Raw genomic sequence first — 18,073 nt, forward strand, 5'->3', positions numbered from 1 at the left:
TTCATTTTCTGCCTCAGGGAAAGCTGTAGCTGAGGATTTGAGATGGAGTGAATATAAGAATATGAAAAGTGACAGAGTGCTAATACATTAGGCATTCATTTTTGTATCATATTAGTAGTGTTTGTGGTGGATAAGTGAGATGTTCTACTGTGTTATGTGCCATTCTGAGGATGCAGCTGAACATCTCATTGAGGTAACATGGATGTGCTGACCATGGACTGAGGCTTCTACCTTAAAACCACCTCAGCCTTTGTGGAAAATATGTGAGAGTCAGATGCAGAAAGGCATGAGGTTTAGTTTTGGATATGTTCTGGGTTTCTTGGTACTTTTTTTTGGCAAGCTTAAAACAAGCTGTATTTCTATGACCAAAAGCAGTGGAAAAGCACCATCAGTTCAGTGCTTTCTGGTTAACATGTTACTCTTTGATGCCAAGAGAAAAAAGATAGAGGGAATCCACAGTAAAAGAATTACTTTCTTGGGAATCTTTATCAACCTCTCAAGTCTATTCCTCTTTCCCTGACTTTCAGAGTTACTTCAGCTAATGCAACCTATTCCTTGGGTTTTGAAATTGGTGGAGAAAGATCCAATGGACAAATACTATTTTGAACTTGGTGTTGTGGCTGTCTCTTTTTGTTTGTATTCTGGATTCTGCCTGGTGTCTGCCTTGGGCAGATAACTTCATTTCAGTATGCCTTAATTTTTGTGTCTGTGAACTGACAGCAACAATAGGCTCCCTGGAAGACTGAGGCCAAAGCAAACTTCTCAGACAGAAGACACCCTAGAAATTGTTGTTGAAACCTGCTTTGTTCTCAGACTTTCAAGCCTCATTTGAAACCAGGCAAAAGGAGTGAAATTCCTGTTGTTTAAGAGAGGAATGTCTTGTTCTCTTGCTTTCAGTACAAAGCTCTAAGGTACACAAGGCAGCCCAGAAATGCTTGCAGAGAAAGGGAGTATCAGACAGCCCTAGGTGCTTCAGCCCCAAGGAATCTGTGATATATACTGACAAGCTCTCTGTAAGGTCTAGCATACACAGCTTGAAATCACCAGCTGCATTACTGAAAGGTTTAGCTGAGCTGTGTTACTGTAAACAGAAGACACCTGGACTGTTTTACTGATAAAATTGTCTGGGCTAAAGGCTAAGGGACTTCACACATTCCTCAGGACAAACACTCTGTGAACCATTAAATAGGAAGATGCAGCTCTGATGTCTTGTTTTCTGTTCTCTGGTCTCCAGGGATGTAAGCCCAGAATCTCCTGCTTGTATTTGATTTAAAAATGCAATGGAAAAAAAAAGGCCAGCAGCAGTACATGGCTGCCAGTGAAGATCCTCAGCTAATGGGAAGCTTAAATGTTTTCCCAATATTCCAATGTCTCTCCAGGCTTTGGATTCATTAGTGTCTGTGTTGTTGCTGAAGGCAAACTTCATGCTGCCATTTTGAAGGGTAGAATTTACCTCTTGATAATAGGAATGTTTAGGCAAGATCCTGAGATTCTGTGTACTCACTGGGTACTGGAGGATCAGTCTTCCATCTCTTTAATCTAGAGGAGAAGCCCTGAGTTTTCCTCAGGGAATATATAGCATCCTTGCTGCTGGGGCTATTTGAGAGACCCAGACCTGCACTGGGGGAACCATCTCACTCATTCCTAAGGAGAGTGTGAAAGAAGGTAACAGTGCATTTAGACACACCCCATGTGCACTGCAGTGGTGCTGTGAACAGCATAGATCACTTCCCTGGCTCATCCAAGGCTGCCCAGGGAAAGATTTTGGCCAGCTCCTGACTATGCTTGTGAAAGACAGTGATGATCCTGTTGGTAGGAGCCTCTATCACCAGACAAATTCTATCCCTCTCCTGCACACTTGCTTTAGTTGTTGCAAACCTAAAAATGAGAGGCTTTGCTGTGTGAAACATTGCTTTTTCAGTTCTCCTTGGGCCTTCCTAGCTCCTCAGCAGTTTCAATTCCAAATGCTTCACGTCACCAACTTGGAAACTCAGCAACATGCAGGACTCTTCCCCTTTCCTTTCTGTTTTAACAGCCTCCTCAAACCTCAGCCCCAAGCACATGTGGTTCAGATTACAGAGAGCCTCAGCAATGCTATGTGGGTATGCATGGGGGGAGGCTGACCTCTTTATTTTAACACAGCTAGCCTGTTCCTGCGGGAGCTGACTGTTAGCTCACATTTTTCTTACTGGAGATGCTTTTGCTTCACAACCAAATTCCTGAAATCAAAGGGAGGCAGAGGGGAGCAGGCTGCAGGCAGCACGCACTGGGGGCTGGGTCTTGGTCACTTGGAGCACTCGAGCTCTTGGGAGAAGGCAACCTTTGGCCTTTATGTCTCTGCCAGCCAAGGAACACAGAAAGCAGATGTCCCAGAGCACAGCCTTGGCTGAGTTGATTATCCTTAGGAGACTTTGGCCGCCCCCAGCTTCTCTCCCCTTGTGCAAGGAATGCAAAATAGCTGTCTGTAAGAAGACACCGTTTTATATTTATTTTGGCTTAAAATGCTGTCAGGGTAACTAACTGTTAGGGCTAGTGTGGTCTGAGGGTGAGCAGGGGGTGTTGACCTTGTGGGTTCTCAGTACAACTCGAGTGAACCGACATAGCTATCCACTGTCTTGGTTTATCCACAGCAGAAACTGGGGGAGAGAGTCAAAGGGGAGATAAAAGCCTCAATGTGCATGTGTCTGTCATCATGACTGAACAGTATGGGGGGGAATGTTTGGTTTCTCAATAGAGAGCTTAATTTTAAGGCTTGATGAGCCTTAAATACTTAACTGTAGAACTAGTTTCTTTAGTGTCTTCAGCACTTCGCTCATTTGAGCTTCCAAGTCACTCAAGCATCTCAAAGTTTTACTCAAGACGTAGTTCTTTGACCATAAAAGCAGTTATGGGCTTCCTATTTAGGCCTGTAAAATTCTACACTTGCTTAATGCAAAATGCTCATTACCACTGGTCAGAATTAGGGGCAGGCTTTTGCTTTTCCATAAAGAAGCTTAGTAAATCATCTCCTGCAAGACTGCAGCGAGATCAAACTCTTAACAGATGTGAAATGTCTTAAATTCCTGGCGTGAAGGAGTGGTTCAAAGTTGCAACATGTCAGGCTGTCTTGGGCTTCTTGTTTTTAACTCTCAAACATATTATTCTTGTATATATCCAATTTAGACATCCTCTGTTTTCAAACAGTTTCCTGAGAGGGATAAATGTTTTTAACACAAAAATGAGTGAGTCAAATGTGCAGGATTATTCAGCTAGAGGAACGCTACGAGCCTGAATAATTCTGGGGAGATTGATTCTCTTTGGGCTAAACTGTTTAAGTTTTGGTTAATTTGGATCATTTTGACAGAAATGAAGTACTTCTACAAGCAGTTCAGCCTGCAGATCTAGCTGAGACCAACTAGAGCATGGGACTGTCAGATGTACTGAGGTGGGTTTTAATCCAACAGCCTACTTGAGAAGAATGTGTGTGCTACTTGCAGGACCAAAGCTTCCTGCTCAGAAAGACCCCATTTCTAGCTATGATAATCACACAGATGTAAAAATAATGAAGAGTATCCCAAGGAGGGCTCAAAATTAGGCCACAAAATTGGTTATTATTGGTTACACTTGAGAAGTTGTCTGTAGGGAACTGTTCTCCTTTCTTTCAGAAAGGATGTGATGCACCTTGACAACAGTGTCCATTCACTGTTCATGTCACACTTTCATCCAGGAAACATTTTGATATTAATGAACAAAAGCAGATAGAGCACCTATCACAGGTGAAATGGAAATTGTCCAGACAGTGCTATAAACTGCAGAGCTACCATCCTAATTCCTGCTTTTGCTGTTCTATTGAACAAAGTTTTCCTCAGTGGCAGATTTGAGCTGCTTCTTGAGTCACTTCCCTCTGGCTGCTGCTGGCACAGGATATCTCTAGCTGCAGGAATATTACAGATTGCATTTCTCTTCCATGGACATCAGTGTCTTGGAATAGTCTGTTGCAAAGGCCATCTTGGAAAAACCAGAAGAAATTACACAAAGTGCAGCTGAAGAATAAACTTCACAGACATTCCTGGAGCAGCTGAAATTGTTCAAGACCCATTTTGGGTATTTGCATCTTAAATGAACTTGGTGCAGGTGTGGTCTGAGACAAGTTCACAGACCATCATTATGGACTTCTTTTATCTCAGTTCTCTGAATCTTTTCAAGGCTGTTCCTCCTAATTCCAGCAGTTAAGTGATATAGCACAGCTTATTACTTTTTAAAAGCATGATCTTTATTTAGCATTGCTCCCTAATTGAAACCTTCTTCTGAACCTAATGAAAGATTTAAGTCTGGAAGCTCTTTAGCTTTTAGCACATGAATTTGCCTACCAATAATAATGTCAGCAAAACTTTCATTTTCACTTTGATTCTGCCTGTATGTTTATGGATCTTTGATGTTGGGTGTATATGGATATGCACAAATGTTATTGGATGGGCAGGAAAATAAACAGAGCTTCATCATAGTGTGTATATGAGAACATGTGTGATCATGTTAAGGATTCAGACCTGAAAAACACTACTTTGGATGATCATAGTCTGTGCTGAGGCTACACACCGTCCCAGTTTGCCCAGCACTTGCTGCATTGCACAGAAGGCGGTTCCTTCCCTCTACATCCATTTCCAAGGGCTGATGTCTCTGAAAATCAAACCCTTTGACAGTATGTATTCCAAATCAATAGTCCTTTAAAACTTGGAAAGGACTTCTGGGAGTTGCTCTGACTGACACCTTTGCATGAGAAGGATGCAGGGTATAATCCACATTTTACTCTCTTTCCATTCTGCTCAGGGTAGAAGGCAGAAGGGTCTGTTCTTGAGAGGATTAAGAGACCCTTTTTGTGCCCCAATCTGTGCCTTTCCCCTGGTAAATCTGTGCTTATGCTGTTTGGATACTGTCTTAGGTTTGGTATTGCTTAAAGTATTTGTTGCCCAGCGTTTCTTGGATATATAAAACATCAGTGTGAGATAGAGGACAATCTTTCTCCCTTGTCTGCAGGGTGTTGGGTGAGTTATTGTCTTCTGAACAATAGAGTGAACATTTCAGCATTACAATAGTCTCCTCCCCCCAAATACAGAACATTACATGGCCTGTGGTGTGTCAGCAAGCTTGGCACTGCACCCAACACTCTTTCAGGCCCAGGGCCAATGATTTCAAAACGCTGCAGTCGCAATAAGCTGAGGATTCCTGCTCTGCAGGAAAAACAAACCTCCCTCCTCCTGGAGTCGTGGGATATAGGCTGAGTAAAGCTGAAAGCAGCAATTCCCAAATTGCTCTTTGCAACATCGAGGGCCACATGCAGGATGTGGCAAGGGCAAGTGGGTTTCTTGGGTAAGAACTACGGAGCCTGCATGTATGTGGTGAGACTCTGGGATCCCACTGCTGGGAAAATCATCTATTGTTTTCATCTATTGTGTAGTGGAGCTGGCCAAGGGGGAAAGATGGAGCCATCTGCCTGTAGGACGTTTATTCTTTGTTGAATAATCAAACACTAAAAATAACCTAGAGGGCACTTGGATAGGTTTTCTAGTTCCTTCTTCTTTCTGAGGCACATACTGTAAATTGCAGCACATACCTAAAGGTGAATGGCCATTTAATCACTGCTTGCTCCCGTGAGACTCAACTACTCCAACTGTTGAAAGGCAGGAGCTTGCTTCACATGGAACACTGAGTTTGTCTGAATTTCCTCTGTTGGGTACTCTGTGAAGCTATGGTTTTGAGCTTCCTTTTGACTACATGTATGGTTTAGTTTACTGATGGGCCTGGCAGTGTGAGGTTGGTGGTTGAGCTTGATGATCTCAAAGGTCTTTCCCAACCTTAAGGATTCTATGATTCTGACTACATTTTAAAGTGTAGAATACCCTGTGAGGTGTGCACAAAACCTCTGGCACAGGACTTGGGAAACGTTTCAAATGTTATGTAAATGCTCACTATTGTGGTGCCCAAATTAAACTTATTGATCAGTCATCTAGGGAGTGTCAGCGTGTTAATGAAGGCAGCCTGCAGCAGTGTGGGCTGTGGGAGAAAGCAGAGTTCCTCTTAGGCAGAATGTATAATTGTATTTGGCAGATGGAGCTTGGAGGTTAGTGAATCCAGTGATAAACTGGATTAATTTTCCCTTTAAAGAAAGCAGCTAATGTGGCTGAAAAGGAGCTTTCACTCTCATCGATTCACACAGAGATCTGTGTAGGGGAGGAGAGCTTGATCCTCTCTCACACTTCACCTGTCTTAGAATTCTGGGTGTTTATTTGTGTGCATGCAGGGACTAGATGGCTTAGCAAGTATTGATTAAATAGCAGGAGCTTGGGAGCTGAGGGATGGCATGCTAACAACTCAGAGGCAGACCTGAGAATGGGAGCAGGAACAGAAGGAATTTTCTAAAACCAATGTTAGTCAAGAAACAGAAAAAGCTGAGGATGTGTCATGTTGGATGCTATTTTTCCTTGGATGAGTTTTGCTGTTCGAGAGGGTTTTTTTCCCCCCTCTTAAAGGCTAAAGATCCACTGTTTAAATACAAGTATAGGAACAAATTCAGCCTACGTAGCTAGAGCTTCTTATGCTCTTGCCAGTAATCTTCCTATGTAACCACAGGATTGTGTGTTCCATCACACATGTGACTTCTTAGTGCTGCCAACTCTCAGTTTTCATCAGTTTCACCATAACTGGCCCGAGAGGCAGGATATTTCATCTCACTTCGTTTCGCAGGGGGAAAGAAATACGCTTGGGGGCTTTCCTCTTGCACAGCAAAACTTAAGAACAACCCAATTGCACTCCAAAGATTCATACATAAAAGGCAGATGGTATTTGTGCCCTAGAAATCCCCAGGGAAACTCGGTTGGGATTTTTTTGTAATGCAGTGTTTTAGTAGACCTTGGAGGTTCCTGACCCAAACACCTAAATTGTATGGACTTAAATTGTCCGTATTTTCATTGTTTGGGTCAGTTTTAATTGAGTTTAACTTACTCTAGCGAGTCTACATGGTCTCAAAAGTTGAAGATGAGGTCGAGTTTTGGCTTTGCCCGATTTTGATGCAGCACAGAAAGAAACTGGGAAAGCCTGAGCCTCAGTGACTGATGTGACCCAGGTAAAAACCTGGGAGTTACCCTGCGTTTTAGCTTACTGGCTCCCATTTCAAAGGCTCTGCTTCCCTCTAGGGGCTCAGCCTGGCAATTTCGTCTTTTTTTTTTAAATACCACAAACCCTGACAAACCGTTTGTGTCAACTTGGGATTTTTTTTTCATGTTCCTATTCGAAGAGACCTCATTATCCAGTGTCAGGGAAGAGACTCCAAGCCTTGTCAGAGTGACATAGGAAAAAAGCCATGGCCTCTGAAGGTCTTCTGGGTAGAAATAGTGCTTATGAAATCAGGTAAGAAAAGGTGAAGGCAAAACCAAGGAGATGATTTGAAATGTTGAGTATATACAGGATGTGGGTGCAACTTTATTATTGACAGCTCTGGGGTGTGAAGCCATCTGTTCTTCATGCTTAGATATTAGTGTGAAACTAACTGCCTGTGCATGTATAGATGTCTCCTCTAATCAGCTCAGTCTGTCCAAGAAGCCAAGCTGTTGGGTTTTATATGATGCTGTCGAGCAAATGAGGAAGGAGCCAGGGAAACCTAAGCTGGCAACACTTTGTCAGTGCAGAGCTACACCCTTAAGCCTGGCTTCTGACCACTAGTATCTGTCTTTCAGCTTCCTGCTCTGCTTGGCTGTCTGAGGCTCAGACTGAATTTAAGAGAGTGGCTGAAGAAAACGTGACTTTGCCCTGCCACCACCGCTTGGGCCTCCTGGAGCAAGGGAGCTTGGATATTGAGTGGCTGCTGCACATTTCTGAAACTGTACAAAAAGCGGTAGGTCCAGCCAGGATTGGCTTCTGCTGAGAAGATCATCTTATTTTCTGTATTGACAGCAGCAGCCATTGATTTAAAGAGACCTGTGTGATGATCTTTGCAAGTTATTCTGATGAAGTGAGCAGTGTTTGGAAAGCACAGCTGCTTTTTGTAGGTATAAAAGTTATTTGATACTCCCACATTGCTGTCTCAGAACAGGTTGTGTTACAGTCAAGTTTTCTTTAAACCAACGCTGTTATATAACCCATCATCACTAGATAAACTTCACAGTTGCCCTTCAGGTTTTCAAAAATGACCTTGGGGGTTTCATAGGCCCAGTTTTTGGAATCTTGGTTTCAGGGGAAAAAAAAAAGTAGTGCTTGAAAAAAATCAGATCTGCAGTAACTTAAGTGAGCCAAAATCAAAGACTGGTTTTAGATATCCTGGTGTAAGCTGATGTCTATTTTGACACCAGTATTCATGCTCCAGTGTGAATCTCTGGCATAAATACAGTTTATGTGTCAGTCTCAGGCTTGAAATCCAGGTTTACTTTTCTACCCTGTCGTGACCCTTGGCAAGTCACTTAACCCTGCAGATCCTCACTCTGCACTTTCTGGAAATGCTTTGATTTGTTGTCCTGCTTGAAGGTAAAATTCCAACTGGCTGATCAGTAACTCTCTCTGCTCCTCAGGTGATCACTTACTCGGGAGGCCGTGTTTATGATGACCTGAATGAGGATCAGAAAGGGCGTGTTTCCTTCACATCCAACTTCCTCGCTGGAGATGCATCCTTACAGATCATATCCCTGCAGTCCAGCGACGCTGGGAAGTACATCTGTAAGGTTAAAAATGCTGGGCAGTACGAATGGGCTCGCATCACCCTGAAGGTTGTAGGTAAGGACATTGTGGTGTTCTTCCAAAAAAACCCAAAACCCAAATCACCAGACTCATTTCCTGGAGAGAGATTTATTTCAGCAGGTCATAAATGCAAAGACATCTCACCATCAGGTTTTGCTGTCCAGCTCCATATCTGCCTTTGCACTTTTTAGCAAAGGACAGGACCCAGGAAGAGCCTAAAGAACTGGTTTGAGGTAAGTATAATTACCTGCAAAATGATATGAACTGTTCTCAGGGCTATGAAGTTGAATACTGAAGACCTCTAACAAACATCAGTGGTGTAATTCATTGGTGTCATTCCTTAATGCCTTCCAGAGAAGGCAGCTCTTGGATGCTGATTCAATTACATACTTCCCCAAAGAAAGGATTTCCACTGAGGAAATAATCTGCTGCATTTGCATGACCTATCTCCTCTTTCTTTTAGAAAAACCTTCTAAGCCCAAATGCTGGCTAGAAGGGGAGCTGCTGGAAGGAAAGGAGCTGTCCTTGCAATGCCGATCTGCCTCTGGCACTGCCCCCATCTCCTACCGATGGCAGCGCATCAATGAGGAAGAGAGAGCAGAACATCTTCCCCCTACATCAAGAGTCAGTAAGTCAGGTTGTTTCCTCTTGCAGCTCTTGGTACATGCAAAGCCAAATGACTGCCTACACATATATGTTCCTGCTTTGTGGAGATTAGGAAGAACTTCTTCACTGAGAGGGCTGTTAGACACTGGCACAGACTACCCAGAGAGCTGCTAGGATCCCTATCTCTGGAGATACTGAGAAGCCATGTAGATGAGGGGCTGAGGGCCATGGGTTAGTGGTGGGCTTGGCAGTGTGAGGGGAGGCACTGGACTTGATCTTAAAGGTCTTTTCCAACCAGAACACTTCTATGATTTAATTTGTGCCTCTGTGTCCTGCCCACTGATAAGATTTCATAGTCTTTCTTGACAAATCCTGGTGGTGTTTTCCCTGTTTCAGACATTTCTAATCCTGGGCAAGTGCTATTGAAGAACCTTACACAGATGAGCACAGGGCTGTACCAATGCATTGCCACCAACGAGGCTGGACAAGAGAGCTGTGTCGTTCAGGTGACAGTGCAGCGTAAGTATTGGCACATCACTAGTATTTGCACCACCACACGAGCAGTGCTGCTTCAGAGCTCGATGGGTGAACCCTGTGCCACACCTTTGCCCCTTCATGCTTGATTCACATGAAGTAGTTCTTACTTAGTGCAGTTACACTTTGCATGGCAGTCCTCTGCATAACCTAATGTCACAGATACATCGTGGGGGCTCAGGTGTTTCAATCTGCTGGAAATTTTAACTCATGAAATGGGAAGGAGAAAATGGAGCTAGAGGTTCTACAGTGTCCATTTTGTTTAGGTAGTTCTGAATGGAGTGATTGCATGAGAGTGTAAAACCTCCCTGTGGCTATTCTATCATTCCAATTCCAAATTCTGTGTGTGTCACACTTGGGCTAATATACTATCTCAAGGCAGCTGGAAAGGCTGATTTTGACATGAAGCAAGGTGCAGAATAAAAAGCCATAGTCTAGTGTTACTCCACCTTGAATAAATTCTGCCCTGGAGATCAGAGATAAAAATCAGTGTCCTGGCTGATTAACCCTATCAAGGGTGGGTGCATGTCTACATACCTGCATCTTTTGCATATGCATGTGAGGAAAAGGGTGGAGTTTAGCACCAGCATTGAGGACAAACCCAAACAATACAGCTTATCAGGTTTTTATGGGAGATCAGCAGGAGCTGGAACTGCTGTGATAAAAGACTGCTAATAGAGAAGTCTCTTCTTGGAGATTCCATAGCTATGGAGCTTTTCTGCTCAGCCAGGCCTGAAATAACTGGAATATGGCCATGTAGGAAAGGAAAGCCTGTTTGCCTCAGGCACCTGAAGTAAAAGCATCCAGGCAGCTTTTATGCCAATTGAACCAAATTGGTTTAAAACCTCACTTTGGTTTGTTAAACCCTCCATAGGGACAGGCCTTAAGGAAACAACTTTGAGCCAAACTCAACCTAATCACTTTTATCAAAGGAAATTGTCATCAAGCATCAACTAAGGGCCCAGATACACTAAGAAATATTCTCTTAATAACTGTTATTTTGGATGAAAAAATGCCTTGCACCTGCACAGTATGGTCTTCCTTTTCCTCCTCCTTCTCTATCCTCCTTGGGTCATTTTTTCCCCCAGCTGAATAAATCATTCTGCAAGGGGACTGTAATCACTTCAGGGTGAGTTGAAGGGGGGAAAAAAAATCTCATGGGGAAACATTCATAGTTCAAACCTTCTTCTGCCTCTGGGAAGCTGCTTGGTGCTCTGTTTTGCATGTGAGTTGTCCTGTCTTGTCTCTGTACTCTCTGTGGTTCTGTGCTCTTAGGAGAGCATTTTTCCTCCTCATTTAAATTGACCCATAGCTGAAGGCATAGCACTTGTGATCCTGCCCTTCCAGAGGCAAATACTTTCCTCACTGTTAGCTCAAGTTTAGAAACAATGCCTGAAGATAAACTGGTTCAACTTCTGTGCTGAGACACACCTAAATAAGTAGACTAACACCTTCTGTTCTGGTTTACAGCCAGAGCTCCAAGGTGTAGTGTGAATCTGACCAGATGACCCTTGTGAGAGTTTCCCAACTAATACATTTGTTTTCTGGAAAACAGATGCACAAAATATTGGCATGATAGCTGGAGCAGTTTGTGGCGTGGTGGTGGGACTCTCCCTCCTTATCCTAGTGGTGAGGCTGACAATAAGGAGGAAAGAAAAGAAGAGATATGAGGAAGAGGAGGCACCTAATGAGATCAGGTAACGCCTTTTATTTAATCCCCTACCACCTCCCTTCTTTCAGTTTCACACGGCTTTTAAGTCATGGCAGTTACTTACAGTTTCAAGTAACCCACCTATAAGTGGCTTAAAAGGTCATTCTAAAAAGGTTTTGAAGTCTCCCTGAAATATTAGTGACAAATTTCTTGGCTGTGAGAATCTTTGTGAATTTCCAGAACATCAGATAGATGAAAATGTCTCTTTTAGTTTTCCCTTCAGGGCAAATCAGCATAAACCCCAACAAACTATTCTCTCTCACACTTTCCATTGTAGCATTTGTAAGCATTTGCATAATCCTCTCCAGGACTAAATTCAACCCACTTGTCCATTGTGGTTCTGAGAGGCAGCCAGGTTCTCTGTGTCTTTCTTGAGTCTTTTGAACAACTGTGCTTCTGGATTTAGCTCAGGGTGAAAAATCCCCTGAGCTGCTGCGTGAGAAGCCTCGCCCTGAGCGGCTGTACCAAGAATGCTGACGCATGTTCTTTGAACTCATCTGTTCCATGCATGTGAGGTCTGCCACTGCACTCCCCTGAGCAGAGGTTGCTTTCTAGCCAGTCGAGCCTAAACTGCTCAGGAAGGAAAGTGCTGGAAGAAAAGATTATTTCCAGGAATGAGTTTTAGCTGCTCGTGCCCTTGAAGAAACTCTTTCCTTGCCTTGTTGTTACATCTATTTGTAACAGACTGCCTGTCCTTGTACCATTGTACCACTAGGCATCTCCCTCATCCCTTCAGCAGCTATTACTCTGCCTGATGGTCAGGTTGCCAGCCAAGAAGGTAGTCTCTGCTCATTTCTCACTGTCTCTTTTTCCTGTACTCTTTACTTTCAAATCTTGCCTTTCCTTTTTAGTTTGAGCTTCTTCCTCTTGTATCATGTTTTCATGCATGACTGTTACCTTTTCCTTCTCTGTCTGAGCCTCGTTCTTGCCCTTCTTTCTCTACCCACATGAGGGTTTTTTTAACTAGAAGAACTAGTTTCAGCTAGTCCTGCCTAGATCATTTGTCATTATGAGTGAGGATTGCAGAACAGACAGCTGGATCTGAACTGTTTGCACCAACACTTGGCATTTGTTCCACAGACCACAAGGAGCCAGTCGTGTGCAGCATGCATTCTAAATCCCTGTGACCAATAGCTCTGTGGAGAATTTAGAGTTCAGTCCTCAAAGTTACACAGCACAGAAATGAGAAAACCCTGTATGTTGCTCAAGCTGCTGGACAAATATTTGTGTCCAGTTCTGGGCTCCCCAGCTCAAGAGTGATGGAGGACTTCTGGAGAGAGTCCAGCACAGGGCTACGAAGATGATGAAGGTTCTGGAGCTTCTCTGTGACAAGGAAAGGCTGTGAGACCTGGAGCTGTTTAGCCTGGAGGGGTTGAAGCTCAGTTTATTTACCTGCCCATCCAATAACAAGTGTATATGTGCATTTGTGTGTGTACACAACATCCCCTGAGGATGGGACCAGTCTGTTTTCTGTGGTGACCAGTGACAGGGCGAGGGGTAACAGGCACAAGCTGGAACACGGGAAGTTCCACTGGAGCAAGAGGAGACACTACTTTGCTGTGAGAGTGAGGGAGCCCTGGTACAGACTGCCCAGGGAGGGTGTGGAGGCTCCTTCTCTGGAGGAATTCTGGGAGTCTGTGTAATTCTGTGAAATAGACCCTGGTGATTTGCAGCTCCAGTAAGCAATTGCTTATTGCAGCAGCAATTAAGTCTGGTAAAATGTGTAAGCGTTTCTGTTCTCATGGTATTTGAGCCCTGTCATCTTTGATTGCAGGGAAGATGCAGAAGCCCCCAAGGCCCATCTCGTCAAGCCCAGCTCCTCTTCCTCTGGTTCCAGGAGCTCGCGCTCAGGTTCCTCCTCAACCAGGTCGACAGCCAACAGTGCCTCTCGCAGCCAACGGACTTTATCAACTGAAGCTACTCCCCATCTAACTCCTCCCCAGTACAGCCAGAGGGAGATGGAAGGAAAAGAAATGGAGCCAAAGAAAGTCGACTATGCGAACCTGATGAAAATGGGAGCGACGCTGGTCATGGTGCCAGCCCAAAGCCGAGCCTTCCAGACCGTGTGATAGCTCACCAGCCCTCTCCAGACTCCTGCTGTCCAGAAACACTTCACATACCACCAGCCACATAGGAATTGATAGATTAGATAGTTGTCTTTCTGGTCAGCTTTGTTTTACTCACTTGTGATTATTCACACCACAAGAAGCCCTCCCACTCGACTCTTACATCTGCCAGCACTGAGGTTCTGAGACAGAATTAGTTTTGTTGTGAAAAGACCCATTTGAGGGAAAAGGGAGCCTTCTTTTTAAATTATCTTCTCTTTTTTTTTTGAAGTGGAACACTGAGCATTTTAAAACTACAGCAGCCAAGTGCTGTACAAATGAAATGAAGCCAAACCTCGGGATTTTTTAAAAGGGATCAACAGAGACATAAAGACACATAATATTCCAGAGAGGTTTTGTGGGGAGGGAAAAGTCTCCTGTCCTGTTTTAGAGAACTTTCTCAAAGATGCATTGTCTTCTCTGAAGATTCTGAGGCAGACTTGCTGCTGAGGTTAGTCTGGTGTTCAGCCTCAAAACAGGAGCTTCACTTTTTCTGCATTCAGCCTTCTAGTGAAATACTTTCAGAGGCTGTAACTAAAGTGGAAAAGAAAGGATCACTCAAAAAGATCAAGAGATGCAACATTATGATTAAGGCATGTGTCCGAACTAACCTCTGTACTAAAGACAACCGACCCTTTATGTTAAGGAAACAGAGGTGCTTTAATTGCCAGAATAAAAAGCCTGGCTCTGCTTTTATGGTCAGCACTGCAAAGCCACAGTAACTCCACTGGAGCGATACCTGTGGCAAATGAGCCTTAGTGCAATGAGAATTGGGCACTGAATCCAGAACAAAGGGAGTACCTCACAATCTACCAAAAGGCCTGGGCAAACAGGTTGTGGATTCACCAGTTTTGGGTTAAGTCATGCTGTAGAAGCCTTACAGAGAGCTCTTCCCAAGACTGAACAAACAGGATTCTTGAGCTGACCTTCAGGCATCCAGGTAAGACTGAAGGACAGAGGGACAGAGCATGTAGTGAGGAAAAGACACCAGGGACAGGTAAGAAAGCACAATGCTGCTTCCATGAGAAAACATTTGTGTGTATTGACCCATTTATACCCCCAGCACTGGGCCACATGATGCTTAAACCTGAGCACAACTCTTTAAGGAGTTGCAAGAACCATAAAACTGTTTTCTGAGATTAAATTAGCCAGAGTAAACATTTCCAAGGAATACAGAGTCTTGCACTTCAAGTTGAAGGCCAATGGGAAAGGATGGGAGATAGGGACAGGCTTCCTCTGGAGGCAGATGCTCACACAGTTCTGTCATTTATAGCTTCCTCTGAAGGACTTGGCTCTGATCACTGCTACACACAAGACACTGAGCGTGTGGGTTCTAGATCCCTCTATTCCTGGAACGATGATCTTCTATTAAAAACAAAGTGTTGTGGGGTTTTTTTCCTTTGAGGGAGGGGATGTTTTCTCTGATTTGTGGAATGAACCTACAGGAGATGGATCAGCACAGAAGCAGCACAGATCTATAACTCTTTCACTCCAGGGGCTGAAATTACTCTCTTTTTCTGACTGAGACCCAGAATTCTAGCTTCTCTGCTCGAGATCTTAGACAATCTGACCAAAGCCAAGCCTTCCTTTGTTGACTTCTTTAGGGGAAACATTTTTCAAACTTGCCCTATAGTAACTGAGAACTCTTCCTAGGAGCAGTCACCTATTTTCATCACATGTACCAAACTTCTCTTGCTCTCTCTACCCCAGAGACAACCTAGCCACCCTCAGCAGGACCCAGTACTGCTGTATTGTGCAGGGAAGACAGTCCTGAGTCACAGATTTAAACACAAGAGACATCTGGTATTAGGTGTCTGATAAGCTTCTGCTTTTGTGAACAGCTCCTGGCATTAGATAGTCATTTTACTTAGCTTCCTGGATGCTCCAGAGGCGCACTCCTGGATCCAGCTGTGTTTTGGTGGATTTGGTAGTGACTGTCACTGCTTGGACACAGCAGTTGTGTGTGTGTCTGTCTGTGTGACTCCTTTGCAATTGCTCTGTTCCTGGACCCTGAAGGCCTTAGACACACCAACCAAGGTACTCCAGAGCTGGGAAAGTCCCGAAGAGCATGAACAGGACTGCTCAAGTAGTTTGTGGTTTCTTTGGTTGCTTCTTGTGCTTTATGTTACTGGTATTACACCTGAGATTATTTATTCTATGCATTAAAAAAGAAACAAACCCAAACCAGGAGTGTTTTTCTCAGTGAAGAATACATGCCTGGGCAACCAGAAGCTTATTACCACAAAATAAGAGTGGCAATTCAAACAGTTGAGCTGGTTACAATCCAAGTACTGAATAGTGCAGGTTAGCCTTGAGTCACAAGCCAGAGTTGCAATTAGCAAAGAGGAGGATGCTCAGCCTACAGCCTGGAGGCCCCTTGCTGCTGGCTAGAATCTGCCCAGCCTGCTCCTGGCAGTCCCTCTCCTGGAGTGCTTTGGGAATATGCTGCAGAACTGATGAGCCATGGCAGCTCTCTCCTGGTCTCCAACTCTCCTGGAGCAGCAAAGTCACTCTGTCGTATGGGCTGTCTGATTGCATAGGAGGAAAGGTTTACAGACCTTGGGGAGAAGTTAGTGGGGAGCAATCACTGAAGCCTGTGATGATTTCAGGAAGCAGGTGGTACGTGTGCCCACTGTCTGGGCACATGCAGCCTGCCCTGCATCCAAACGCTGGCAGAAAAAACACCCTGGCCCTCTCCTGCCTCGGAACAAAGATGTGTGGCCCTGGCTAGGAAATGTGAGTATGACAGTCATTTAAAAATCACCAGGTCTGAAATGTGGTGCTTCTGGGATCACACATCGGTGATCTCACAGGTCACAGTGAACACAAAGTCACTTCTGCACTTCAGTTGCTCGAATGAAGCCCCGAAGGCGATGTTCATTACTCAAAGGGAATCCAAGAAAGGCATCGCTGCAAAGGCATTTTGCTTCCAAAGGGACATTTTCTGAGCTCCAGATGACATTATCAGGAGCTGCACAAGGGAAGCAAATGAAGCCTAAGCCAAACTCTTTTGTAACATAGTGTACTTAAAACATTTACTGTCATATACCACTTATTACTAGTGTGATTAAATGCAATGTTATGTAGCTTTCTTTTATTTCTCAGCAGCTAAACTAAGCTTACATCTCTTCTACCTGCTATAGTCGGTGTACTGGTACTGTGTCTGAACAACTCAGAGAAAAGCAAATATTTATTATTGATTCCTTTGAATCAATGATTTCATAATTTTTTTTTGTTGGTTGGTTGTTTTATAAATAAATGTGCTGCAGCTGAAGTGCTGCAGCTCAGCTCAACTCGTACTGATGCTCTGTCTTCTGTGGTGTGATGTGTTACAGGCTGTCAAGCTGCAGCTCAGCTCAACTCGTACTGATGCTCTGTCTTCTGTGGTGTGATGTGTTACAGGCTGTCAAGCTGAATCCAAAGGAAAAAAGCACAGAGTCAAAAATACCACTTTTAAGCTAACAAGGACTTCATGCATATCTGTGTAGAAAGTGAGAGGAAGCTGATCCTCTCCCTGCGACTTTTTCAGTCTAAATTACGTGACAAGGTATGTGAAAACCTTGGGTATATTGAAGTCAATGTTGTTTTGACTTCCATGCAGCTATTTCACCCAAGATATTTTGGCTGAGGATGTAGATAGTTCAAGCTATTACGGTAAATAGTGCCAGCACAGACACAGCACCACCAGTGTCATTGCCCTCCCACTCCTACATCTTTCACCTTCTGAAACACCATCTCCTGGGTGAGATAACAATGAAACCTTGAGTGACTAAGAGCTGTGTTCAGACAGTTGAGATCTCTGCAGATAGATAGCACTAGAGGAACCTCCAGTCAGGAAGATGTGGAGTTTAAGGTAACTAAACATAACTTTGGTTGATTTCTCCTGTGGTGCTTCAACCTTCTTTCCCCCAAGGCTGGTTTGCACAGAGCTCTCTCAACATCAGCAACCTTCTTCACCGAAATCCGGGAGTAAAAATTGCAACATAATTGCACAGCATTTAAAGCAAAACAGTGACAACACAGTGGTCTCATAGGTGTGTCATTCTGTCTGTCCCTGACTCATGAGGAAAGGCTGTTAGCTCTCTCCCTCCTGAGTTGTTGACATGCAAAACCTGATACACATTTCCAGAGGAGTTGTGTAATTGAATAATTTTGTACAGTATCAGGAATCTGGGGGTATTTTAACACCCCTGACAGGGGGAGAACACAGTGGGAAAGGGGAAAAACCACCTTGGGAATGTGTGATTGTCAAACTTTGAACTGAGGCTGGAGGATACAAATGTTACATACATAACAAAGATAGGGAGAGGAAGTAGAAAGTAGGACTAGAAATAGGAAGCCGTTCTTTGGTAACATCCGCTTTCATTGCAATCTGTTTTAAACCCTTAAGGAGAAGCAGTGCTTGATCTCTGAT

The 18,073-nt window shown here is 44.0% G+C and overlaps 1 protein-coding gene across 1 annotated transcript in view; it reads left to right on the plus strand.

Annotated features, from left to right (window-relative positions):
- The window catches only part of CLMP (CXADR like membrane protein), a 38,365-nt gene extending 21,413 nt beyond the window's left edge, over positions 1-16,952 (plus strand). Inside the window, exons 2-7 of the mRNA XM_010200351.2 lie at positions 7,710-7,867; positions 8,538-8,739; positions 9,167-9,331; positions 9,706-9,828; positions 11,399-11,540; positions 13,329-16,952. Coding sequence (XP_010198653.2) covers positions 7,710-7,867; positions 8,538-8,739; positions 9,167-9,331; positions 9,706-9,828; positions 11,399-11,540; positions 13,329-13,623 — 1,085 coding nt within the window. The 3' untranslated portion in view covers positions 13,624-16,952. The remainder of the gene's footprint in view (positions 1-7,709; positions 7,868-8,537; positions 8,740-9,166; positions 9,332-9,705; positions 9,829-11,398; positions 11,541-13,328) is intronic.
- The last annotated feature ends 1,121 nt before the right edge of the window (positions 16,953-18,073 follow it).

Source organism: Colius striatus, chromosome 23 (genome assembly GCF_028858725.1).
Source record: "Colius striatus isolate bColStr4 chromosome 23, bColStr4.1.hap1, whole genome shotgun sequence".
Taxonomy (NCBI): domain Eukaryota; kingdom Metazoa; phylum Chordata; class Aves; order Coliiformes; family Coliidae; genus Colius; species Colius striatus.